At 49.9% G+C, this 25,858-nt stretch overlaps 7 protein-coding genes across 7 annotated transcripts; 3 read left to right on the top strand and 4 right to left on the bottom strand.

The window, feature by feature from the left end:
* Nucleotides 1-638: 638 nt before the first annotated feature.
* K444DRAFT_551986 (uncharacterized protein) lies at nucleotides 639-7,140 on the top strand. Its single transcript, XM_024876568.1, has 3 exons — nucleotides 639-919; nucleotides 1,017-4,128; nucleotides 4,177-7,140. Exons 2-3 carry the CDS (start codon nucleotides 1,039-1,041, stop codon nucleotides 6,907-6,909), a joined length of 5,823 nt encoding a protein of 1,940 aa, XP_024743721.1. The 5' UTR covers nucleotides 639-919; nucleotides 1,017-1,038; the 3' UTR covers nucleotides 6,910-7,140.
* Nucleotides 7,141-9,874: 2,734 nt separating this feature from the next.
* Nucleotides 9,875-12,274, bottom strand: K444DRAFT_624290 (glycoside hydrolase family 30 protein; the record flags this gene model as incomplete). The annotated part of the gene is made up of 5 exons (XM_024882383.1): nucleotides 9,875-10,459; nucleotides 10,500-10,612; nucleotides 10,782-11,054; nucleotides 11,435-11,682; nucleotides 11,712-12,274. The coding sequence occupies 5 exons, from the start codon at nucleotides 12,272-12,274 to the stop codon at nucleotides 9,875-9,877; spliced, it is 1,782 nt and encodes a 593-aa protein (XP_024743720.1).
* Nucleotides 12,275-13,639: 1,365 nt separating this feature from the next.
* K444DRAFT_624289 (uncharacterized protein) lies at nucleotides 13,640-14,588 on the bottom strand (the record flags this gene model as incomplete). Its single annotated transcript, XM_024882382.1, has 3 exons — nucleotides 13,640-14,107; nucleotides 14,164-14,489; nucleotides 14,537-14,588. 3 exons carry the CDS (start codon nucleotides 14,586-14,588, stop codon nucleotides 13,640-13,642), a joined length of 846 nt encoding a protein of 281 aa, XP_024743719.1.
* A 1,688-nt stretch (nucleotides 14,589-16,276) lies between these two features.
* K444DRAFT_516859 (uncharacterized protein) lies at nucleotides 16,277-16,450 on the bottom strand (the record flags this gene model as incomplete). Its single annotated transcript, XM_024873714.1, has 1 exon — nucleotides 16,277-16,450. A coding segment is annotated over one exon (174 nt), but the record flags the coding sequence as incomplete, so codon positions are not given.
* A 285-nt stretch (nucleotides 16,451-16,735) lies between these two features.
* K444DRAFT_517163 (uncharacterized protein) lies at nucleotides 16,736-17,005 on the bottom strand (the record flags this gene model as incomplete). The annotated part of the gene is made up of 1 exon (XM_024873749.1): nucleotides 16,736-17,005. A coding segment is annotated over one exon (270 nt), but the record flags the coding sequence as incomplete, so codon positions are not given.
* Nucleotides 17,006-18,762: 1,757 nt separating this feature from the next.
* Nucleotides 18,763-20,235, top strand: K444DRAFT_607098 (Fibrillarin). Its single transcript, XM_024879110.1, has 3 exons — nucleotides 18,763-19,091; nucleotides 19,140-19,803; nucleotides 19,856-20,235. Exons 2-3 carry the CDS (start codon nucleotides 19,188-19,190, stop codon nucleotides 19,912-19,914), a joined length of 675 nt encoding a protein of 224 aa, XP_024743716.1. The 5' UTR covers nucleotides 18,763-19,091; nucleotides 19,140-19,187; the 3' UTR covers nucleotides 19,915-20,235.
* A 566-nt stretch (nucleotides 20,236-20,801) lies between these two features.
* On the top strand, nucleotides 20,802-22,742 carry K444DRAFT_551981 (cytochrome P450). Its single transcript, XM_024876567.1, has 4 exons — nucleotides 20,802-21,100; nucleotides 21,155-21,696; nucleotides 21,746-22,082; nucleotides 22,133-22,742. Exons 1-4 carry the CDS (start codon nucleotides 20,857-20,859, stop codon nucleotides 22,573-22,575), a joined length of 1,566 nt encoding a protein of 521 aa, XP_024743715.1. The 5' UTR covers nucleotides 20,802-20,856; the 3' UTR covers nucleotides 22,576-22,742.
* The last annotated feature ends 3,116 nt before the right edge of the window (nucleotides 22,743-25,858 follow it).

Raw genomic sequence — 25,858 nt, 5'->3', positions numbered from 1 at the left:
GCGGACTTGCTTGCACATGCTGAGCTGAACCAGTGAACGTCTGAGGTTGTACCCTGAATTTTCGGCAGTGAGATGTGGTGGGATGGGATGTGACGGGATGACGAATTGGACCCCTTCTTTCCTCTGGCCTTTTTCAAGGCCTGGCGATCTGTTGAATTTTGGCACAGTACATCGTGACAACGAATGAGAGTTCAAAACGTGCGGCGAGCAAATGATTAATTTGGTGATGTTTTGGAGGTTGTAGAGTGGCTGCGCTGGCTGCGCGAGCCTCCAATCAAAATCTAGACGCCCCAAACGCGCTGTGGTCGCCAAAACTAGAGCTACGGGCACACAACAGGGATGAGCTGCTATGGCGAGGTAAACAAACCGGGACGAGTGCAACAATAAGATGGAGGCTGTGATATACAAACAGAAGACGACGATGCGGCGTTGTAGAGTGCTTGAATAAATGCCTGCTGTCAATACGTGTCTTTGCCTTTCGTGATATTTTAGAAGAAGAGAACAGAAAGGGGAGCGATTTCACGTAGGCAAAGCTTGTTATCCTGGTCCCGGCAGGGATATTTTTAGTTGGGAGGAGGCTGAACGAGATCAGCGGGACAGCCGCGTTGCTGCACCAACGATTCTACAGGATTGCGCACACAGGAGCGACCAATTGCGCGTGGCTGATCTGCGAGAGCCTAGAGCTGTGAGATGTGGACGGGAACATCGGATCTGGATTGAAGTTTACGCTTGAGTTAACATTCATTTGGTTGTTACTATTGTGTTGCGCGAGTATCTTGCAAGCTTCCCCAACGAGGAGTCCGGCAATTCGATGAAGACTGAGATACAGAGAAGAAAACGAATGCGCGTCGAGAGAAGGGAGCTGTGTTTGTGGAGGAAGTAGAGATCTGCTCTGGCGCGGTCCTGTGCGAATGTCCTGGTAAGTAGTTATCGAAGTTGAGTGTCGGTGAACGATTCGGACTTTCCTGGGACATTGATATTGCCTTGAGCTCGAACTTGCACTGACCTTCGAACAGACACAGGGGAACACACACAGCCATGGCGAGACCTCCAGATCTCGACGAGGAGGACACTCCAGCCACCCCGAATGCGAAGAGGAAGCCATCTACCACAAACAACACACCGCGCAAAGCATCTGCGAGCAAGACACCGAATGGGCCGCGGACACCGAATGCAAGGAGGACTTCTGCGAGCAAGAATGAGACGCCTGCGCGCAAGGCTTCTGCCAATGCGAATGGCAAGACTCCTGCTTCTGCGCCGACGAGAGGAGCAACCAGGAAGCCGGAACCTACACTGCTTGGCGATTTCTTGCTGGGACGCCCTAGCCCGCAGAGACAGAGGACCGCGAGGAGGAAGAGCCTTGAGGGCGTGAAGATGGAGATGCGCGCGGAGCTTGTGGGGAGGGTGAGGCAGCCTGGGAAAGTTAAGGATAGGGTGAAGGAGTGGCAGAAGCATATTGAGAAGCCTGCTGATAATGATGACCTGGACGAGATTGTTGAGGTCGAAGAGGATAGCGAGTGCGAATGCAACGAGGACGATGATCGAGCCAGGCGGAAAGACAGAGATGGGAAGAGACCCGGAAGGAGGAAAAATCACGACGAGGAAAAAGAGAATCCTAGAAGTAAGAGTGCGGTTGCTCCGAAGAAGAGGGTTGTTAGCGATTCTCACTGGATGAAGAAGGCTGAGAAGGAAAAGGAAAAGGAGAAGAAGATCACGCCCCCGCCAAAGAAGGGCAACCGAATACCGAAGGACTTTTTGCAGACCACAGCTATCAATCCGCCGGTCGAGAGGAAGATTGAAGATTGGATTGGACGGACGCCTGTGGTGAAGCTGAGAGGCCCGCGCGTGGATGTTGAGAAATCTGAGACCAAGAACAGATGGACGAACGAAGAAGATTCAAACGAAAAACCAACGAGTAGAAACGTGTCGAGGCAAGATCCCGATGATGGAACAGGGGTTCGACCGAAAGAGGAAACTCCAAGGAGCAAACGAAAGTCGGGGCAGGAACTCGATGATGGAATTGGGGTCACTCCTTCTAAAAGTCCCACACCTGATGATGGAATGCGGATAAAACCATCCAAAGACAGACCTGACGATGATGGAATTCGTATTACACCTGGTCCTGGGGATGAGACTCCAACAAGGCGGTCCCGAAATCGACCAAGTGACGACGGTATCCGGAGCAAGCCGTCAAGAGAGAATTCTCCTATTGAGCGAAGCAACAAAGGCAGCACACGACGACCCACAGATCACCAAGAGATCCGCATTCCAAAGCAAAGGAGTAAGAAGCATCTCAAGCCTCCTCCATCTGAAAGTCGTCGAGCCAGCTCGTATGGCACCAGCCAAATGGAAAGCGAAATGGATGTGGTTGACGAGGAAATTGACAAGTTCTCCTGGATGAGTCCAAGTCCCCCAGAAAATTCCAAACGTCGGAATCGAAAATCAGGAAGCTCTGCTCCCACTGATGATATACCATTTGGCAACTCTGCCCTCAGTGTCCTCGATCTCCCTATTGGTGCTGAGGCAGGTACCATGAGGAGGCCTGGTCCGAAACGGAACAACAGCTTCGCTAAAGTTCCCAAAGTGCTGAAGCGTGTGTACACTGAAGGGATGAAGATCGTCCATGATGTTCCAGAACCTAGAGCAGGACCAAATCAGCCCCCGAGTATCGAATCTTGGTTGAACAGCACAACAGACCCGTTTGTTGATCGTCCAGTCAAGGCTAGCCCAGGTCTCGGGGTGCCAGCAATCTCTTCGAGGAGGCGGAGTTATAATGAGGACGACCGAGCGGAAAGGGAACTAACTGCTGAACGTGACGATGAGCGTGAGGCCAGACGAAAAGGACCAAGTCAAAAGTCTCCTGAGACTGATCAGCAAGATGGCTCTCCAAGCAGCACTCTGAAGGATCGAGAAACTCTTCCCGGTGTTGAGAACTCACCTACTTCTCCGGCCGGCCTGAAGAGGACTCCAGCCACTCGTAATACCGCATCTCCCAAGTCGGCCAGAAAGACCCCACTGAAAGAAGCAATTTTCGATGCCTTTAAGGGGGAGTCTGCAATGCGCCCCAACACGGCTGCTCCCTCTCCGTTTGACTTCATCGGGCTGCGCGAACGCGATCTCAATCGTACTCCTCCGGAATCCCCAGCTCGTGATTTGGACCCAATTGATGAAGATACTCCTACGCAAAGCAGCCGCCGAGTATCAATGTCAAGCAGAACCAGGTTCGAGGGGCCAGTGAACGAACCTGACAAGCCGCTGCCTCCATTTCCACGCCGACAGGCTCCGACCACTGGCATACACAGGTTATCGACAATTGCTTCTGTTGAGACTTTTAACACGTCCTCTTCTGCAACAGAATCCATGACTGAGTCCGTGACTAAGTCCACTGCAGACACGCGGTCAGAAGTTTCGCAAACAACAGTAACGCAGAATACAGTATTTACTGGCCCAACAGCTTCGAGTCTCTCGAGGAAGAGCACCAAGACAGGACTGAAAAGGAGACTTACCAAGCATTCAGATCTGCTTTCTGTGCTCTCCTTGCCAGACACTCCGCAGGTGGTGGAGAGATCAAAGAGTGTGAGGTCTACACGAAGTATCAGAACAACCAGGTGCCACCTTGAGAGCGCTACCGTCCAAGATCTTATGCGAGAATTGGCTGAGGACGAGACAAAATACATGCGAGAACTGAACACGCTTGTTGATGGTGTGGTTCCCGTTTTGCTCACGTCTGTCCTTTCAAAAAGCGACTCAGCAATTGCCGCTGGCCTTCTAGATGCAGATTCGGCTACAAACTCGTCTTTTACCAAACCCATTGTTGATATGGGCGTTGCTCTTGAACGCTTACGATCAATTCACAAACGTGTTCCGCTTGACGACTCAGACGATTTCCTACACTGGCTGCAATCTGCACAAAAGGTCTACGAAGATTATCTGTTTGCTTGGCGTGCTGGTTTTGAAGGTGTGGTGGTCAATCTGGCTCCTTCCCATCCCAACGACACGTCAGGACTGGATAAAATGCCTCGCAACGCCAAGGGCGATGTCATCAATGAGAATGGAGAAGTAGTTGATGTGGCATACCTGCTCAAGAGGCCATTGGCTAGGGTCAAGTACCTTTCGAGAGTAGTCCAGGTCAGATTTGCGTCCATTATTACTTGGGTCAAAGCTAACTAGATTCAGGGTCTCTGCATGGGGAAGAAATCCGATTTTCTAGCCACGATGTCAGAACAGATGCAAAAGCTCGAAGGACTTGCTCGACGACGTGCAAAGGAGGAGTTTGCTCGCCGCGAGGACCGCCGTGCGTACAGTACCGACTCAACTCGAGTTCGATGTCTCAGAACCCTTGCGCAAATGGACGACATCAAAATCGATCGAAGCCTTCAGGTCGTTGCCAAAGATACTTTCTCCTTAGAGTTACCTCACTCGAGTGGTCAAAATATTGAATGTCAAGTGGATATATTTCTCCGAGATAACCCTGAAGATCAGCATGATGCAGACATCCTAATTGTTGAGGTCGGCCACGATGGGCGCTTCCTGCTGTTTCCACCACTTGACAAAGATCGTGTCTCGGCTCGTATGGGTGACCATAGCCGCCAGCTTGTAGTCCAATTCCAAGGTATTACAGACGCAGGGGTAGAAGCGGAGATTTGGAAGGAATGTTTTATTCTCGAAACAGATGACTCGGAGGCTACTAGAGATTGGCTTGAGATGCTGGGTACAGTCCCAGTTCCGCCTCCGATCGTTCGCAAGGACTTGCCTCTGGATTCAGATCTTGAATCGGAAATCTCACTCGCTGATGCATCGAACTCCGACATCCCCATTGGTGAGCGCCGTCGACGAGCAGAAGAGAAGACTCCAGTATTGAAGAAGCGCCAACGAGTACAGAAGAAAGGACCTACTACTCTGGTCGAATGCCTCGAAGAATATTCGTATCACAGCGAGCTTGGGGAACTGTGTATCTTGGATGTGGAGGTCCTCAACCAAGCTAGAGAGTTGGCTGGTCTTCTGCCTCTTACGCTACAACGAAAGCGGGCTACCCCCGCGCGATACTCCAGTTCCAAGATCCCAGCTGCCATGTCCGGCGCCCTTGCACTTCCAGAGGAAACAAAAGGACATTCAGTTGGTAGAGAGCGGGATGAAGCTAACGCTGGAGATTATGATGATGCTTCGCTTGGCCCGAAAGTCAGAAGCACAAGCTCTCCTGTCTCCGAGAAGCACAGCACCCCCTTAAGGGACTCCATGCGGCCAGACCCTGAAGACCTGAACAAGAGGCAGGTATCTGCACCCATTCGTCAAGATGGCGCTCCGCCACCTCCAGTTCATAGGAATCCAACAACACTAAATCCTTTGAAGACACCTATTATCGAGACCCCCACCCCGAAGGGCAAGCCTCGAACTTCGTCTCCGCTGAAGTATGAGTGGCAACCTGACAATGCGTCTCTTACTTCGCCGTCTGAGCGCTCTGATTCTGATTCCGAATCGGACTCATACTCTTCTTCATCCGAAGATGAGCTTGAAGCAGTCGACAGCCCAATCGTTGATACTCCCGCCTTAGTCTACCGCCAGCTGCCACCCCCTACGTCTCTCTACAATCTTCCCAATGCAAGCGTTGCTCCTTCAAACTCGGCTTCGCAAGCCCCCTATCGTGGTGCACCGGTTAGCAGAACAGAAGGGAATACTAGAAAGACAATCGCTCGTCTGTCGTACTGGAAGGATGACGGCCTTAGGAGTTGTTGGACGGACCTGTGGCCACAAATTTGCTCCATTGTCATCACACCAGGTCGAATCGAGGCCTACGAAATCAGCGCAGCGCATTCTTCGTCCGAGCGCGCCGGGGACTTGGCTTCCTCTGCCTCCTCTGATCTCAACTCGGAAATCGATGCGGGTATCGACCGTCCTCTCGTCGCGCTCGATCTTACTCCTCTTGTCACACTAAGACAAAGCAACGCCGTCGACATCGAGATTAAATCTCCTACCCTTCCACAATCTCGACTCAAGTGCCGTGGCAACGTTCGATTCCGGACTCTCACTGCTCAAGACGGCGTCTTCCTGTACAGAGCCGTCCACTATGCTCGAATGAATAATGCGGTCTTCATCAAACTGGAAGAAGAGCGCAGATACGCAAACTTTGGTTCCAACGCCTATCAGCAAGCCATCGCCGCAAACACCAGACGGCGCTTTTTTGGCCGACAACGTAGCTACCGTGCTTCCGCTCGTGCACCTCAGTCTGATGTCATGAGCGATCAGAGCGGCAAGAGTTCCGTCGCAACAGCACTCAGGCGTCTCAGCGGGGGAGGACTCTTCAACATCGCCAGGTCGTCCGTTGACAGAAGCGGTCCCATGAGCCAATCCACCAGCTCCAGCGACTACAGTGGCGCCACTCCTCCAGGTACACCTGGCAGCCCCAGTCAAGCAGGAAGCAGTGTGTATAGTCAGATGCAAGACCTAGGCTGGGAGGATATTCCGATTATTTTCAGCAGGCTCGTCACACACAGCAAATGGGATGTCCTTGGGCCCGCCTTTTTGACCGTCTCTACCCCTCCTCCCGACATGCGTCCCGAGTCCTCTCAAAACTACGGTATCCTGAAGCGCATCACAGTCACCCGCAAGAAGCTGCACATGGGAAGCCCACAAGGTCCAAATCCTGAGCCGTTGATAATCTGCGATATCGCAGTTGGAGTCGGCTGCTTCAACCTCGTTGCTCGTAAGGGTGTTGTGATGCACGATTGGCGCGATATCAGAGGCAATGATGGGCAGGTTGGCGTTATTGGTTCGACAGGAGGTGTGAGTGCTACGATGGGGAAATGGCTTTTCCAGACTCAGAGGGGAATGGCGAGGGATTGGATTTGGAGCTTGACCGGTGGGTTGTATGATCGTAGCCGGGGGAGCATACCGAGTGGGTATGGCGCATGATGGGACGATTTCATGAGCCACGATGGAGGTCTTGTATGAATACTTTTCGATCTTCTTTTTTGTCAGGGCTTTTTTAACTTTTCTATGTATGGATATGGGAGGACAACAATTCTTTTCTGCATTAGAGATGAGATGGATGATGGTAGATGGGGCAGGGGCGTTTTGTCCAATGCATTGGGGAGTTCCTAGGTGGAATGATTGAAGAGGTATAATTGTATAGATGAAATGCAGTACATTGAAAATAAAATGAATGATATTTTCATGATGCCGTTTGGTTCCTTGACGTGAGGTGTCGTCGTCTCGGGTGGCTTCGGCATTGATCCCTCGGGCCTGGTTCAGTGGCAGAGCTTCCGGATCTTCCGTCAACGCCACTGTAGCGATTCTTGTTTAAACCCTCCAAGCCCGTTTCTCTCATCCTGAACCCCTTTTTCCTTTTAATCGTTGAGCGGGAACAGAGTTGCATTGGATTTAGTGAGTTGCACGTGATCCGGGGTCGTCCGTCAATCACCTCAGCCTTCTCAGGATCTGAAACCATCCATCTTCCCATCCTCGTCTTCGACCTAGAACCGCGGTTTCTCTTTCCTGGCGCTCCCGACCTTGAAACCTAGTTTTATTTACAAAGATCACCCGTTTTCAATTGTCTTGTCTCCGTCAAGAAGCCCATTACTCCTGGTTCAGGAGAGGGGGAGGGAGGGAGAGATGCCGATCATCGAGACGTTGGAGCCCCGCGCTCCGGAGGAGCTGCAGCTTAAGATCTTCGCGACGAAGACCGGGGAGGATTACCTCATTATCCAGGCTGTGTCGGAACATGTATTTCTCCCCTTTTCTCCTTTCTGAACGTCCTCCTCCGGCGCTGGCACTCTCATATTGCAGCCCCCCCTTCTTCACCCAGCACGTGCGCCAACTTCGCTTCACATCACAGATTCAGAATCAATGCAGGAGAGAAATGATAACCAATACCAATACAAAATAGTTGGATAGATATGGCTACGAATCTTTCGTCGTCCAGACGAAGACCAAACCGCGCGACGTGCGCTTCGACGCCGATAAAGCGCTCGTCTTTCTTATTATGGGCTCGTTCATGCTCGCGGATGGGAAGGTGATTGGTGAGGAGGGCGTCAAGATGGGGGATTTGATGGGCAAGGTGGGGGCTGGGAAGGGGTACCTTGTGGAGGGGGAAGAAGGGATGCGGGTTTTTGGGGGGAGCGCGGTTGTTGTTGGGTATTTCAACTGAAGTTTCGAGGGGTCAGTGAGGGAAGCTAGAGGCCGTGTGGGGGAGGAGTTCTGGAAGGAGGAAAGGGAACGAAGGATGCGGGTTGGGCGTTTTAGATGTAAATTGAGAGGGTTCCTACATAGGTACAACTTTAAGTTTCTGCTTTTAAGCTGTCCTAGGTAAGCTGGTGGATGGTCGGCGAAGATCCGGCAATGGTTCGATTGGTGGCGGAACTCTTGTCCGTCGTGCAGCAAGTAGAGCTTTCGCTGCTTCCATGAGCTGGTTTTGCACTTTCAGGCCATCTAGGTAGCGTGCTGTAGCTTGTCCTATTTCTAGTAACGTTTGCTCTGCGCTTCTTCTCCAGACCCGGCTATCATCCAAGCCGATATGCTAAAGTCTTTCTTGTACATTGAAACGATAGTATGGAATATCCAGATTCCGACAGAGTCTTGACGCATCCTGGTGTGTGTTCTCTGTATCCGTTATGCTCCTGACTGCGATCTTCACCATTCTCAATGCCAATAGAATATCGAAGGTTGATGCTCTGGCCGGTCCCTATGCTAATCACCACTGAAACAGGAGGTCCAGGTGTTGAGGCAGGCTCAGGAGCGTCTTGTGAAGATATAGGGGGCCGTTTGGGTTTCTGCGTCTGCTTTTCTTGCCTGTCGATCTTCCAATCTCCATCACTTCAGAGGTCGCCAGAACGGTTGGGTTATTGTGACCGCTGAGACGTCCGTCAAGGTATTAAGAGCCCTTAATTCGTATTGGGGAGAAATAAAATGGAGCAGCAGATGTGGCTCTGGCTATTGCCCAGATTGGTTCACCGGCGGCTGGTCCACAGTTCAACTTGAAGCTGGCAGGTTCGTCCTCAAAGTTGTCGTAGCTTCGAAATAAATGCGGTACTTGTCGGATGTCATTTGGTGACATTAAGCAAGCAACAACTCTGTCATTTGTAAGTGTGGAGTTAGACATCGATCGAAATTTCAGGGGACCTTACGTTCGACATGGATCACCCTCCGATGCGAAGAAATTCTGTTTCCAAGGTCGGCTTGGATCTAACTGCTTTTCTTCCACAAGCTCCTTGATTGCCTCGGTTATTCTCTTCGTGCTATATCATGGACCCAGAAACCGAAAGTAGGAGAAAATTGAGGGATGATTGGAAACATTCCTAGAGTATCGTTCGGAGACTGCTTTGAAATCTGAAAGAGGCATTCGAAGACGGCCAAGCATAATAGCTAGCAGTCTATGCATGTTCAGCAAAAATCGGGATGAGGGAAGTGGTTGACCTTGATAAACCGGAAACAATCCAATATCTGAAGCAATGCGAAAGGTAAGAGGTTATGCATTCCAAACACCAAGCCAAAACATATGCCGCATCAATAGGTCTGCAAGAACTTTGAAGTGATACTGGGAATCTCTGAAAAATAGGGGGCGGGGTAAAATAAGCGAACTTGCCTCTTATCTGCTCTACCATCACTCCTTTTATGCCTCGAACGAGTCCATAGTAGAAGAGCCAGCTTCGTCCAGTCATAGCGAGCTCAGGAAAAAGTACCTACGAGGACGAGCGAGATATCAGCAAGAAAGCTAGCACAACGTTGAAGTATAAACATTGGGCGACTCGAAATCTTCCTTTCTTTTTTGACAGTATCTCAACTCAACACAGGAATGGTTTTGATCCGGTTTATTGAAAGAGAAATATACAGAACACCACGACACATTACCTATATACAAACCCCTTCTTTTCTCCTACCCCTACTTCGCAAGCACAAACGTAACTAGACTCCGTCCCCCCACACCCCCACTAACCGTCCCATAACTGCCCAGAATGGTCGGCGTACTAGCCATATCCTGCGTATTGCTCCTAACCCACGCCGTGACACTACTCGTGTTAACCCCTAAACTCAATCGTCGCAGCAACTGCTGCACTCCCGTATTCATACATGGAACAATAAGACTGCCGTCCAAGTTCAAGAGCGCAGTGACACGCATGCCGCCCTGACTAGCATCCACCCTCCTTGCACCGGGTCTGGTATGCCTCGAATACTGCGCCAACGCCCACAGCCTCTTGCTTACAGTGTAGCTACTGGCACCGGCGGAGATCGTATTCTCATTGGTATTCCAGCCTTGTGTTGCAACCCAGTATAAGTTAGCAGAGCAATTGGACGTCGTGAGCGCAGTGAGGATTTGGCTCGCCCAAGTCATGCCATCGCCTGCACCACCACTGCCGTACCAAGATGTCGCCCAGCCTCCGCTTAAATCACTGTATTCCGTCTGCCAGGTCCTGTGCGTTGTGACGAACGTGGAGCCGAGAGCACCGGTGTGTGCGGTGCTTCGCCGCTGGAGGATTTGAGCCGGTTGGTTAAAGAGGATTGCGTACCCCAGCCTTCGGACTCGCAGCAGGTGGTGCCGATGGAGGACATGTTTGCTGCGTTCGAGCGGACCGCAGGACCTGCTTGGGCGCCGTTGGAGAGCATGGATACGAAGCTTGCACTATCAAATTCATACCGTAAGTAGCCGTTCTAGTACGAAATAAAGAGGAAAGGGAAAGAGGGAAAAGGGGGTATACGAATTCTCCGGCTCATTCAAGAACCCCACATGCGTGATGTTCACCCCAACAGTCGCATAATACTTGCTCCACTGAATCAAACAATCCGCATACGCCTGCTTCCAATCCCCGCTTTGCACGTCTGCCCACTAGCAGCACAAAGATACCCGCCACTATTCTCATTATTGTTCATCTCCATGAGCGCCGGTACGCTCCACGTATTACAGTAGAACGTTTTCACACCATAAGCAACAGCTTGCTGCGCTAAAAACACTTGACCAGAGTCTTTCCTGTCCCAGACGTATGTGGGTGTTGCGGAGGGACTCACAGGATTCTTGAGTTCAATCGTGTTCATGAAATCTTTGTCTGAGTTTGAAGGCCCGATGACTTCCGGTTACCCAGACTGACCGAATCAAGGGAGGAAAGAAAAACAATGGCCCCTATCATCCGCTGCCATAGACCGGAATATAGGTCCTAACAGGAGGGATGTGGAGATTTGTGGGGTAGCATTGGCTGAATAGAAAAACCTCCGTATGAGCGGATAACGGTCGATCATTTGTTCGGATGGCGTACTCGATGCCTAGCATTCGCAAGTCTTCGGCTTCCAACCAAAACTTGGAGTGAAGAAACGCTGTCTGTGGACTTTAGACGGAAGGGGAGTGGCAGTTGTCTGATTGATCTCGGAGGCTTTCGCGAGATCGGTGTCCTTGCCCAATCAGAGTAGTCAACTTAGACTGATCCAAAAGACTCCGCTCGTAGTGGCTCACAATTGTTCCATCTGCCAACTGTCCGCTGAAAAATGACAAAGTCTTGTATCAAATTTTCTGTACCGAATTTCATCTCGTCGGGAACCAAATCAAATTTATCAACAATCCCGCTTTTCTCCAAATGCAGTTCCCAAGTATGGACAGCCCAAAGTCCAACTCCAGCCCAGAACTCCTTCCAAGATCGTAAGATCGTATCGTCTAAATCATCGAAATATGTTTCCGTCCCAGTCGCAGCTGTATCGTCTCGGCTTCCATCGTAATAATATCGTTCCTTTACTCCTCCGCAACAGTCCCCACCACTCCAGGCGCATCATCATCCCTCGAAACCTCCCTACTCAAGCCTCCGGTCCCCGCCCCCGAACTCCTCTTCCTCCCAATGCCAAAACTCCCAAACCTCCTCGGTCGTTCCCCATCAACGCTGTTCATGCGACTCGTGCCCGGAGAAACACCACTCGCCATACTCCACCCACTCCACCTCCTCCCGCTACCCTCCATACTCGGCCGTCCCTGCCCCTCTCTAAACTTCCATTCGAAAGCCCTGAGCAAATCCTGATGCTGTTTACTCTTCGGCTTCTTCCTCCCATTCCACTCCGCCTGATCGCTCTTTGCCCAATCTTCTAACTTCTTCCTCTCTTTCTCCTCTTTTCTGCTACTCATCCATGTCAGGGATTTCGATAAGCCGAGTTTTGAGGAGGTTTTGGTGAGGGTGATGGAGGGCGTGGGCGTGCTTGGGTCTTCGTTGGTCGGTGTTGAAGGGACAGTGGGCGTGTGTGAGAGGGAGGAGGAGTTGGAGCGTGTGGGGAGGGGGATTGCGCGGCGGAAACGGTCTTTTAGTGGCATTGTGCGTGTTTATGCCTGGTTTCAATTGTTGTGTTCGTTGCTTGTTCTTCGAGGTGTTGTATGGGCTGTTTGGTGGTGTTTGCCCAGCGCTTATCGAAGCTTCGTGCTAGCTATCTTGGAATTGAATCGCAGATAAGGATGCTCGTTGGAAAGTAGAATAGAGTTTGATTGATTGATTTGTAGAAGGTGTTCGCAGCAGATGTTCAAGGAACGAGAGAATACGAGCAACAGCATCATAATGAGGCGAGGAAGATGCGCAGGTTTTATCATTATGACGCTGCACGACGATCGGCGAGGCCGTTGACAAGGATCCAATCAAGCTCTCTCCGCAATGGGGAAAGTCGGATGATCACGTGTTTCCACCCCGCCGGAGCCCGACCCGTCCCCGCATTCTCGCGAAAGTTGAAGCGAGCGGGTCTCCTCCATCAATTTTTCGCATCTCCTCCCCGCATGAGATGAGGGAAGGCCGCTATGCTGTTACTGGATGGAGAAGAGAGAAGCCAACGAATGAGATGAGTTAGGTGAAAGTATGTTGGGCCTAGAACGACGCTTTAGATGATTCTTTGCAGTCTTTGATGCAGGCTCCCTGCACAGCGAGCTTCTAGAACCCCAAAAGAACGCACAAGGAAGTAACATTATCCGATGTCCCCATCTACTGTACTGCGGACAGTAGCACCGATTAATTCTATTTTGAAACCCCAGATTTTTGCCCCCAAAAAGATGGAGAGATAAGATTAGATCCACTCGGACATTTCCGGCAGTTTTGCGAAACCAAAACAGCGCAACACGGGCTACCCGGGTTGTGGCAGGCGGGAATGGGGGCATAGGCTCCGGTCAGTGCACCTGTCAGAGACTGGCGCCCCTGACACGAAGCTGCGACGAACCGAACATATGGCTTGGATGATGGCCTGATCGAAGATTAGATGGCAGCACAGCGCCTGGCATCGTCATCCTGGTCTAGCAGGGGAGAGGGAGGTTGTTTCGACCTCAGGCCTTTTCACGCGACTTCGAACTTCAGTTTATATGAGGCAGGTTTGGAATTTGTAAGTTCGCAGACTCACAGGAAACTGGAAATCTAACCAAGTATTGATTCGGCATGGCCGTAATGTACTATACGCTAGGTATCAAAAAACCAGACTCCCTTCCATTCCATGCAGACCCGGCTGTTTCCCATCCCTATCATATGTCTCGGGTCTACCGTCGACATCTAGTCCCTTCCCACCCTCTACCTATCCCATCCAAAACCCCAGAACCCCATGAACCGGAACCCAATACCCACCCAGTCAGTTCATCATTATTTACACCACAAAGATACATGACATGCCAAGACAAACCCCCTGCCTTAATCCCCCTCGTCGCAACTGCTCACTGCCGACCTCCGCTGCCACCACCCAATAGTTGCGCAAGCTCGGCCTCGACAACCGATGTGAAGGTACCAGAGTTCTGCGAGGATTGCACGAAGAATGCCTGGTTCTGCAGCACGATGAGTGCCGGGTCATCCAGGCGCTGCGCGTTCTCGAAGCTCGGGAGCTCGGAGCCCGCGGGATAGAGGTTGAATTGGTTTGATGAACTCTGGAGGCTGGCGTTTCCGCCGGGTGTGAAGGACCCGAATTGCGGCGTGGAGTTGGAAGCGGTGGAAGTGGACTGCGCCGCGGACAGCACAGAAGAGGGGATGTTGTTGCTGAGGGTCAAGGTTGAGGCCTCTTGGATTACGACGAAAACTTGTTCGGTGACGGAGGGATTAGACTGCAGTTGACGGGAGATGTAGCGTTTATTGCCGTTGTTGGAGTTGCGGTTATCGCTGATCTCGGTGATGATGATTGCTACGGTGTTCTGAGGATATTTGTTAGTAATGAGTTTGAGGATTGGGGAAAGAAACAGGGACATACCACATTGTTATTGAGTTGGTTCAGGGTATTTGACCGGATGTTATCGAGGGCAAGGTTGAATTGCAGTTGTGCTCCGATTAAAGCCTCAGTAAGAGTTTGCGCGAGCAGAGTCTCCTCTGCCACCTGGGCTTCTAGGAGTGGGTTGGCATCGATTTGGAGGACGTTAATCGTTGTTTCTTGGATTACAGTTTCGATATTGATGTTGTTACCGAAGTTATTCCATTTGTTGCGGTTGTTCCCTTTTCGGGGTTGGAGGGAGTGGCGGGGGACATAGTTGACACCTCGTGCTGGAAGTTTGATAGCTTCCTTCTTCTCAAGTGCTGGTGCTGGGATTTAGTTAGATAAGATCGACGAGAGGGGAAAGCATGCTTACCTGCAATAACGAGGGTGGCAAAGCCGAGGAGGGTTAATTTATTGAAGAGCATGTTGATGATTGCTGAATGAACAAGATAGGAGGGTGAAAATACAGTACAGATTAAAAGAATGATTTTTGTAAATGACTGTGGCGGCCGCTGGGGCGCTCGTGAAAGGAAGGGAGGAGGTTTGGAATGGGCACGGTAAGAAGTTTCGAAGTGCTGGTTAAGAAATGCAATACGAAGCGGTCATCCAAGTTATTATACATGCCCTCCTCTCTCCCCTAGTTTGGACGATCTATTCGGAACCATCTTTGCCCGTTCCTGAACCTTCCCCAGCGGCGTGTCAAAACGGAGTTTAACCACGTTAGGCTCTGTTCGAACAGGGCAATGCCCCTTCCAAGAGGATTCCTCGATCATGCAAGCTTAATGCGGCCTATCGAGGCTTGATCGGAGACAAGGAGGAGGAGATGCTTCTATTGTGGGTAGCGCAAACTGTGGACAAGCATGAGGCCAAGCCAGTAGTGAGGTTTATTGCCTGCTTGACGTCGGACAATGCACTGACATCCGCCCCACGACGTCAAAACGGGATGGCAGGAGACCGTTAAACTAACAACCTTAAAACATGAGGTGGCCAATGGAGGAGGTTGAACGAGGTGCGTCGTCGATGCGCACAATGCTTTAGCGAGCTGCGCCCCTGTCGCAGCCGAGACTCAAGCGAAACCCGTCTGGTCTCAACGGACGAATTGATGGGCATTTCGCAACGCGGACGGTGACAGGCGGCCAGATTGAGGCCGCAAAACACATTAATGGCAGGATATCATCAGATAAGATGCGAAAATAGCAAGGCGGGCGCCGACCAAACCGCACCAACAGCTGGAAGACATCTAATCATGGATGTGCACCCTTTGACAGATCCTCCAGGTCTGGAGAACCGCTGACCCATGTGTTTTTTGAGGGGAAACATCTTGAACTTGTTGCAACTGGGTACACAGCCTCAATGGTGCGTGTGCAACGGGTATGGCTTCACAGGTTTCTTGGCCACGAGACTCCAGAGATGAGGGATTTGGAGACCTTGAGCCTAATGTGGGTAGGAGGCTCCGATACTTGGCTTATGGAGGAACTTTGGGTCGAGATTGGATCCTCCACCTGTCAGTTACGCCGTGTGAGATGGCGTGGCGCACATTGGATGACAATGAGATGATGGGGTGGTAGAAATCGTTTGAATCTCCTTCAGATGGGATGGTTCAAGCAAGAGCGTCTGAACTTTGATTGTCCCAAGAGTCAGGTACGAAATGTCGGTTTTATTTTAGACGATTAATTCTATGATAACGGCTATAGTTCTTAGTGGACGTACTATGGGCGGTGACGATGGGTTGAAGCGCAGTGAAGAATCGTGTCGCAGAGTTGGAGCCACAATGCGCTCAGTTTTGAAGCCAGCAAAATCCAGAGGGCTGATATATCGGAATGACCAAGACGTCACTGATGAGATGAATTGTGAGAGTGCGAGAGAATTCGTATGAGGAATCGCGTCATGGTAGCTTTCGAAGAGGTTTTGAGACAGTATTGAAAACTGTACGAAGCAAGTCGAGTAGAATCGTGAGAAACACAGACGTCCACGTGACCCTCCCAAACTACACACCTTCCATCAACTACTCCCCACCCTTCACCTTGGCCACGGCCTCGTCGATCCTCTCCTTGAGCACTCTTGTCGCTGCCCTCAGGCTCTTTTCCTTGAAAATCTCGTCCCATCCTCCCTCTTATGGCCCCGTCTCGACCATTAAGAAATAATAATATGCCCCCCCCCCCCCCAAGGCAAACGAAATCAACCAGATATCATATGTGGTCCACACGATGTTCTCCAGAGCAATCGGCGTTGCAAACAGATTCACAAGTGCTGTGGCGTTGGTACACATGGCCGCGAACGCATGGCCTAGTCCGCAAAAAAAATTAGAGCCGCATATTTCTTTCAGGTACTTCTAGGAGTAGAATGTTCCAGGAGCAGTTGGGCATTGTCACAAGAGGGATTAAGACTCCGAGAGGTTGGACCTGCCTCCGCGCTGTTAGAAGCTCAAAGTCTCGGCTGGATAAAGCTGCTGGAGTGGCGCGCACGCAATCGAGCACATCCCGCCAACGAGGAAACCGAACGCTACAGAAGCCTTGGCCGCAGAAGTGTTTCCGTGGGCATAGAATGAACTCGCGCACGCAATCATACCTACTCATGTGAGGGCCAGCACTGCGCAGCACGAGATCGGCATCTTACGGCGTCCGAAGCGGTCCATGAAGAGGGCTCCTACGGCCGCAGAGTTCCCTGATGCAATGGCGATGCCGAGATTCATGTCGAGGACAACATCGGTACTGGTGACGCCCATGGTTGTGAGCATGGCCGGCAGGAAGCACGAAACTCCTTCTTGGCCAGTCCATTGACTGAAGGCGGGCAAGGCGCAGGCGCAGAGCAGGACGCGGTAGAGGGAAGCTTTTGAATTGAACGTCCGATAATCGCACCAGCGTTTGTCAGAACCTTGAACTTCAATCCCCTCTGAATTCTTGCATCTGGAGCTGGGCGTACACCGAATCAGTATTCACGTCCCCGTGGTACTGTACTCTATCAAAGTTTGTCTGCATTTGTCGATTGGACCGTGGGAGTATTTTCACCGAGATTCGGGAATGAAGAAGCAGCCAATGAGGAGTATAGACGGAAGGGCCAACTGAAGCTAGGTTGGGACTGTCCAAGATATGTTGAATCATACCGCACACATATCTGATCGGGAGCAATGGCAACGAAATCAGCTTATTTCGAGTCACGTTTGGATTACGAATATTGTGGCATAAAGTCATGCGACTACAGCGTATGTGCCCTGTAGTGGCTGTGGCTATAGCGCTCAGACGCTGGAACTTAGAGGTCTCATAGGGCCCTTTAGCGATCAAGCCCCTATACTTGCAGGGGCATACCCTAGAATTGTCTTTCAATCCCTGAAACTCCTTACATGGCTTAAGCCTATGGCCTTAGTAAACCTCGCTTTACAGGGGCAGGTAGCCTATAATTTAGGCACGGACCCACTAAGCTCCAGGTGCTTCCAGGGCACTTTAGCGGTGGTGGCTTTACAGGCTAGTTTCACTGATTACAGCGTGTGATTAGTGGCTGGGACATCATGTGCCCTGTAGTCGCATGACTTTATGCCGCAATATTCGTACAGAACGTGATATATGCAGACGCCATATGAGATTAGCGATAACAGCAAATTTTCACTTGCCAGATAGGAGAACGTGCATCTGCTTCGGTTAACAATCGTTCTCTGGTATGGAGATATCGCTACTTTGGCGATTTCCCTAACTTGAAGCTGTCGACAGAGCCAGATTCGGAAGCATGGCATGGGGGTGAAATTCCGGTAATATTTGGCACTAACAATGATATCCAATATACTGTTAATCGGATGTCGGAGGAGGAGATATTCGGAAGGTGCTTGCGTGGGGCATGGGCAATCTTTGCAAGGGATCCAGAAAGGGGTTTAGTAAAGTAAGAAACTTTCCAGCATCCCACGTGACATTGGCACAGCTGGCATTTTTTGTCGGGAAAAGTTGTAGAAGCGACTTGAGGGTCAATAAGTGGGAACAAAGTGCTAACTGGCAATAGATATGGATGGACTCCATGCGTGGTAGGAGCGGAAACCTTGCTGCGATTGGAGTACAACAGTACGGCCGGCCCGAACTAGGCGGATCTAAGCCTATATGATGCATCGTACAGACTCGAGTGTACTTGGATTCAGTCAACCAGACTCCAACTCAGAGCTATAAACTTACATCCCCATTGCAGATTGACTGACCCAAAATTCGAAATTGTATTTGTGGTGGAAATGCAAGAAGCGGAGGTCACTTCGACTCTTGCTCCCCAGGAAGTGACACTGAGGGATTCACGGGAAGGTTCTGTACTTCAATGATATAAAGCGTGAATCTATACAAAATAATGAGATTGCCACTTGGTCAACGTATAAGAGTAATTATTTTGCATCATATTTGAGAAGAAAAAGGAGAGCAGTTAATGTTGTGAAGTTCCCGATAAGCCACGATCCCTTATCGGGTTAGCTCTCACGTGACGCGCACTAGCTTCGGCCAATGAGCGGAAGCTGCGATAGGTAAAAAATAATTTTCTCGAAATTCAAATCGAAGCTCCATCAACGCAACATCTCTCAATTGTTTCCATACAACATACATAGAGATGGCATACACACCCAGAGGTGGACGCGGGGGAGGAGACCGTGGCGGACGGGGTGGTTTCGGCGGAGGAAGGGGTGGTGACCGAGGAGGACGAGGAGGATTTTCAAGAGGTGGTGGACGAGGTCAGTCTCACATCCCCGCGCAGCTTTAAGACTCAAGAAATTGAGTATTCGAGTCGCGGGACCCCCTACCTCCGTACTCGCGCAAATGACATGAGACCAAGAGTGGCTGACCGGAGGGTAAGGAGGTCGAGGCGATAGCAGAGGCGGTCGTGGTGGGGGCAGAGGCGCACCTCGAGGTCGTGGAGCACCTCGCGGTGGACGAGGAGGAGGAGCAAAAGGTGGAGCAAAGACCATAGTTGTATGTCAACTCTCTCCCTTTCTGGTACACGTATACTAACAGTGGCAGGAACCCCATAGACATGCAGGTATCTACGTCGCACGCGGCAAGGAAGACATGCTGGTCACCAAGAACATGGCACCCGGCGAGTCTGTCTACGGCGAAAAGCGCATCAGCGTCGAGAACCAAGGTCCAGCGAATGAAGATGGCACTCCTGGCGTCACCAAGGTGGAATACCGTGTCTGGAATCCCTTCAGAAGCAAGTTGGCAGCTGGTGTTTTGGGTGGTTTAGACGAAATCTTCATAAAGCCCGGGGCAAAGGTCTTGTACCTCGGTGCTGCTTCTGGAACTTCGGTCTCGCACGTCGCAGATATCGTTGGACCTACTGGAACTGTTTTCGCTGTCGAGTTCTCCCACCGCTCTGGTCGTGATCTTATTAACATGGCTACTCACCGCACAAACGTTATCCCAATCATCGAGGACGCTCGCCACCCGCTCAGATACAGGATGTTGGTTTCGATGGTCGATGTCATCTTCGCAGATGTTGCTCAGCCAGACCAAGCTCGTATCGTTGGATTGAATGCACACTTGTTCTTGAAAGTTGGAGGCGGTATCGTTGTTTCTATCAAGGCCAACTGTATCGACAGCACTGCTGCACCGGAAGCTGTTTTTGCACGAGAGGTGCAAAAGTTAAGAGACGAGAGAATCAAGCCTTTGGAGCAGTTGACTTTGGGTACATCTACTTCTTTCGCACTACTTCCCTAGAAGCTAACACTTTCCCCCAGAACCCTTCGAGAGAGATCATTGTATCGTCGTCGGTCGCTACGTTCGTTCTGCCCAATAGATACTCCACGTTGGTTTTCTTTTCCTTCCCATAATGCACAACGAATCAGCAGAACCAGCGATGACTTGGGCGGTGGTTGGGTTTCTTGTCAGGATACGGTCGCGCTGCTTTGCTCTGGTGTAACTATTCGGGTCCTGGCGTCCAGGTCACACATAAGGTTTCATAAAAAAGAATGCTCACATTCCTGGTATCCCCCCCAATGGTGACCTTTGTGATTTTCAGGCATACCTTTTCCATTTACGTCGCTCAAAGAGGGTGTTTTGTGTCGCACTTTGAGTTTCCCACTGAAGTACTTTGCGAGAAACATTCCAGCAAAATTTCCCTCCTTGCTTGGGCTTTTGATCTAGATAATGTGTATGGTTCAGATTGTTCCATTTTTCTCGAGCTTACAAGTACCCTGGTCACTTCCAGCATTTCGAGGCCCCTCTTTCCAGAGTCTGTAGCCCGTGATCTGGGTTATCAATCCTTGTCCTGTCAGCTCAAGTGGGACTTTGGTTCTGGTGGTTAAGCTGAATGATTAGGATAAGCTGGATATGACCCGCAGTGGAACATGATGTTCTACGCTGGTGCAGGCCCTAATGTATGTCACACCGCCTTTGCAGGGGTTGCGCTGAAATGCCCTGTAGCAATGCGCTGTAGCCGACTTTTGCTTAGCAGAACTCAAGGCGGTGTAACAAACATTAGGGCCGCGTACAAGTAGCATGCACATTCCTCCACGGATCCAATCAGCATTATCACGGGCAATTTTATGCATGTTAACGGTACATGCATGTTACATCGCGGATGAGAGTTACCCCAAGCTGGTTAGTCACCGAAGAGTGATGTGGCTTATGTCGGCCGCGGCCGTCACTTTGCGGAAGGTAAAACTTCTTCGGTCATGAACTTTTCTTTTTTAATATTTAATGTTTGGCATTTGAACTCTACAGATCACTGACCACAACTATGAAGGAGCTCAGTGGTATCCTCTCGCTCGATGGGCATTCTCTTCCCAACTCGCTAGTAGCTGGCTTGACGGTCCTCCTTGCATGGTTCATCGTCCTCTGTCTTTATCGCCTGTATTTCAGCCCTACCGCACATTTCCCTGGACCCAAATTGGCCGCCTTAACACAGTGGTATGAGGTATACTATGATGTTTATCTCAATGGCCAGTTCACATTGCACGTGAAAGAGTTGCACAAGAAGTATGGTAACCTTTCCACGTCCCCCGTTGTTATTTCCCAGATCTCTGAGAGTGAAGCAGGTCCCATTGTCCGAATCAACCCTTGGGAGCTGAGCATCAACGACCCCGAGTTCTACGAAACAATCTATTCCACCACCTCCCGCTTTGACAAAGTCCCTGAGCATCAATGGTGGGGAAATGCAGCGACTTCCGCTCAATCAACCGTGTCTCATGATCTCCATCGACTTCGACGAGCAGCACAAAATCCATTCTTCTCGAAGCGCCAGATTTCACTCTACGCCCCTGAAATCCAAGCGCGAGCGGATAAGTTATGCAATCGATTGAACTCGGAATACAAGGACAACGAGAAAGTCCTCCAAATGACATCAGTCCTCGGCTGTTTCACAGCAGATACTGTGACAGAATATGCTTTTGCTAAGGACTACAAGTATTTGGATTCACCAGACTTTCAAGCTAGATTTGTGAAAACAATGCAAGAGCTTGGCAAGAATATGCATGTACTGATGCTGTTTCCTTGGCTGCTGTCCATCTTGGTTGCCTTACCGGAGTGGTTTGTCACGAAGTTGGATCACCAGATTGGCGAGATCTTTGCCTTTCAAGCGGTACTTATGTCTAATCAACAATCTTTGATAGAAAAACTGATGATTCCAGGACATTAAAAAACAGATCCTGGATGTCAAAGCCGGGAGAAACGAAGCGCACAGGCACGCATCTCATCCCACGATTCTCAAAGAACTGATAGATTCCAATCTCCCACCACAAGAAAAAACTATGGAAAGATTGCAGCACGAAGGTCAGGTGATTGTCGGTGCAGGCTTAGAGACGGTTAAATGGACGATGTGCGTAGCAATATTCCACGTCCTCGACAAGCCAGAAATCAAGCAACGTCTGGATGCCGAATTGTTGAAAGCGTGGCCAGATATTGATGATCCCCCAAAATTGACCGACTTGGAAAGTCTCCCTTATTTGACAGCTGTAATTCAAGAAGGTGGGTATTCCTTTGTTGTGTTTCTTCAATCCACGTACTAGCTTTGACAGCCCTGCGCCTTTCGTACGGAGTTGCGTTTCGCCTCCCTCGTACCTCAAGCGCGCCCATCCAATACAAATCCTACACCATCCCACCAGGAACGCCCTTCTCAACCTCAATCTACTACCTGCACCACAACGAGGACGTGTTCCCCTCCTCAAACACCTTCGAACCCTCTCGCTGGCTAGCGGATTCAATTACTGGCCGTCCACCACTTGGTCCAGATGGGGAAAAATTGCTGACGAGGTATCTGAATCCCTTTTCTAGGGGGACGAGACAGTGTTTAGGCATGCATTTGGCGTGGGCGGAGATGTATCTTTGCTTGGCGAATTTGTTTCGGAGGTGTGAGATTGAGTTGTACCAGACGACCGAGAAAGACGTGACGATGCACAGTGAGCAATTCTTGGCGCTTCCTCATCCTGATAGCAAGGGGATCAGGGTGTTGATTCGTTGAGGCGATTGCCGTTGGAAGATGCGAAAGGGACATGTGGCGCTGCGCCCTTATGGCAGATCATTCGTGGATCGTACCAGGACCTTGCGCCTTCCTAATTCGGCCGCAGTAATATTGTCCTAAAAATACCCCTGAAAGTGCTAAAAGACTCATCCTCCATATGTTCTTTGACGCGTAATCTCGACGTCTTTCCAAGGGAGTCGGGGAAGTCTTCCAGACAATTCTTCATTTTCCTTGTTATATTTGCGCCATATTATAGGAGTAGAAGAAGCTCATCCTTGCTTAGACGTGAAAACTGGCGTTGAGCCTCGTATACGTACTCAAGCAAGCTTAAACCCTGGGTATCTTTCCGCTTAGAGCCTGCTCCATGGTCAAGGAGAAATTTAATGGCTCGAAATCGGGTGGCCTCGACTAGAGGCAGGTAAGCGACCATATAAAGTTTAGGAACAGACGTCAAGTGCGAAGGATGAGAACCACGCTGGCTGGAGGACCGAAACAGATTTCTTCTAGATCTAGGGTTCAATCTGTTGGCAAGGCTGAGCGCGTAGTAGGAGCGACACTGCGGCATTGACACCCGGGGGTGACATCGAAGCGTAATATTATCGCACTTATTGAGAATGGCTATGTCCACGATTGGGATGATCCCCGCCTGTATACCCTCATTGCGCTCCGTCGCCGCGGTGTTCTTCCTGGAGCACTTCTTGCCTTCGTCAATGAGCTTGGGGTACTAAAGCCCCGACGACGATTGACGTCAAACGCTTCGAGCAGGTTGTTCGGCGATATCTTGAAAACACTTTCCCACGTCTAATGCTTGTTCTTGACCCGATTCCTGTTGCTATTGAGAATCTTCCAGAGGATTTCATCAAAATGGTCGATTGCCATTTTCTAGCGATCCTGAATACGGTGTATGTATTTTTCCTATCGCCGAGTTATTACACGGCGTGGAGCCCCAGTCTGTATCAGTTTCCAACCCCTCTTTATAATTCTAGTTATTACAAGCGGCATACTGGCTAATTACTGCTCAAATAGGCCCATAGCGTTCCATTCACCAAAAAAAATCTACATCGACCGTGATGATTTTCGAGGGACCGCCTCAAAAGACTTCTTCGACTCGCACTAGGGTCACCTGTTGGGCTATCAAAGGTGCCTCACCCTACAACCGCAACTGGATTTGAGAAAGATCCAGAAACCGGCTTGGTAACGAGTGTTCGCGCACATTAAGAAAAACCTGTGGAGGGAACTACATTCAGGAAACTCAAGACGTTTGTATAATATCTGCGACACATTGTTTTGTACCTGCCGTTTCACGGCGCTCCTCTGCAAAACTTCATTGCGTATAGCTATATTCATTGGGTTGCCGATTGTCCTACCAAAAACAGCCCCGTCAAAGCCACCGTGCACGTCTTCAGCTCACTCTTCAATTCCGACAGTCCAGACACTCTTACAGATGGCTTTCTCTCGGCCGTTAACCCAAATTCGGAAGAAATCTTCTCGAATGCCATGATTAATACAGGCCTTGGGGAAATTAGACCCAGAGCTCCTTGGCCAAGTTTGGAAGGGAGCGCAAGCAGGAAGATGGCGGGGACGCACGGCACGAAACAGTACGTTTTCAGGGTATGCGCGTTGCATATTTTTGTGTAGACCGGGATATAAAGAAAGGATAGTTGGTGCTGAATAGGATTTTGAGCTTGAAGGAGGATTCTAAGAAAGGGTTAGTAGCGCCTGAGCAGAGCGGCAATGGTAACTAACCGCGTTGGACGGCAGGGAGGGTTAGATTCGATGAGAATATCTTCACCTCACCCTCTGCTCAGGTTACTTGCTCTCCCTTCTAATAACTAATTCTAATCTACTTACTATTTGGTTCTAGTGCAAAAGTAGTTAACTCTATATGACCGTATTTGGGCGGACGAGGTTAACTCTTAACGAACAAACAGGACCCCCAACCTCAAAATACATGGTTCAGTCTCTCAGCAGATTCTTGCTTATGTTTCTGGCCGTTCTCTTGAAAGGGAAAATGAGTTTGAGCCTTAGACGCCGCCAAAGGCTCCTGGATAACTTGGACAAGGTAGCAAGGAGCAGATGGGACTTGCAAATGACACATGCCCATCTTCGAGAAAACTAATTGCTTTCTAGCTGGCCGGGCGCGCCAAATCAGTCAACAAGAAATACGAAAACCAATTTGGCATTTTGGTAATTCTTTGCCATATGCTGTACTTGTTTACTTTTCTTCTTAGATGTCTTAGGGCCCGTCTTGCCGCCACTATACACCATTCCAAATAATAATAATAATAATAATAATAATAATAAGAGGCTATAGAAGCCCGTATAGCTAAACTTCATTACACGCAGCCCTTCCGCTATACTGCTTCTTTTCTTTCCTTTAGGACCTCCAGGCTCACGAAATTCCCTTGGGCTTAAAGTATTGCGCTTTTACTTAATTCTAAGATTTTATTCAAGAGTCAGGTTATAGTATATTACAGCGCAATTAAATATTAAGAAGTAAATCGAGGTTCTCGTAGTTATTTCTAGGAATTTGCCTTAGATTTATAAGATATCAGGAGTAGTAGCTGGGAGCCCTGGTTAAAAGTTAATCGCGGCTAGCTTTTGAAATTATATAAAAAGAGCGATCGATATGGTGGCGGCATTTTATTTCAGATAGAAGGCTCATTTAAGGAAGGTGATATTGTCGTGGGAATAGTAAAATTCCAAATAGTGTATGGTATATAGAAGTCACATGGAAGTGGCAGGACATGCCTTAAGTTGTAGAGTGTTACTTAATCACCCTAAAGAAGTGGGGATATACGGGTGTGTGTGTGTGTGTGTGTGTGTGTGTGTGTGTGTGTTGTGAATCATCAGAATCAATTTTCTCTCTCTTGTGCTTCACACGTACTTACTTAAGTTTAGTATTTTTGTAGGCGGGCATTGAACTAGGTTTCTTGGTATACCCTTTATATTACGAGTGAGGACGTAGGGAGAACGATAGTTGTTGAGGCTATCTGAGAATGACCTCTTTATGAAGTCGTATCTACTTTCTCTTCAAGGGCTAGGCACCAATATGACTGTAAATGCAAGGGTTACTGCGAAAGGCAAGTCGCATTGCTTCTCAAGGGCACCAGACAACAGGAGGCAAGCGCCTTAGGCACATTAGATATGGCGATCACGTCGCCAGAGGGTCGTCAATATTCACCACCGGATAGAGAGAAGTTCAGGGACTCAGCAGGGTCACTTTAATCCTCCAAGCGAGGGGGGGGAGATCCCGATGTTTGGTCCCGACCCCTCAAGGGAT

The sequence above is a fragment of the Hyaloscypha bicolor genome (assembly GCF_002865645.1).
Source record: "Hyaloscypha bicolor E unplaced genomic scaffold K444scaffold_13, whole genome shotgun sequence".
In the NCBI taxonomy this organism is placed as follows: domain Eukaryota; kingdom Fungi; phylum Ascomycota; class Leotiomycetes; order Helotiales; family Hyaloscyphaceae; genus Hyaloscypha; species Hyaloscypha bicolor.
The sequence above is the reverse complement of the archived record's forward strand: the minus strand, read 5'-3'. Positions and strand labels throughout refer to the sequence as shown.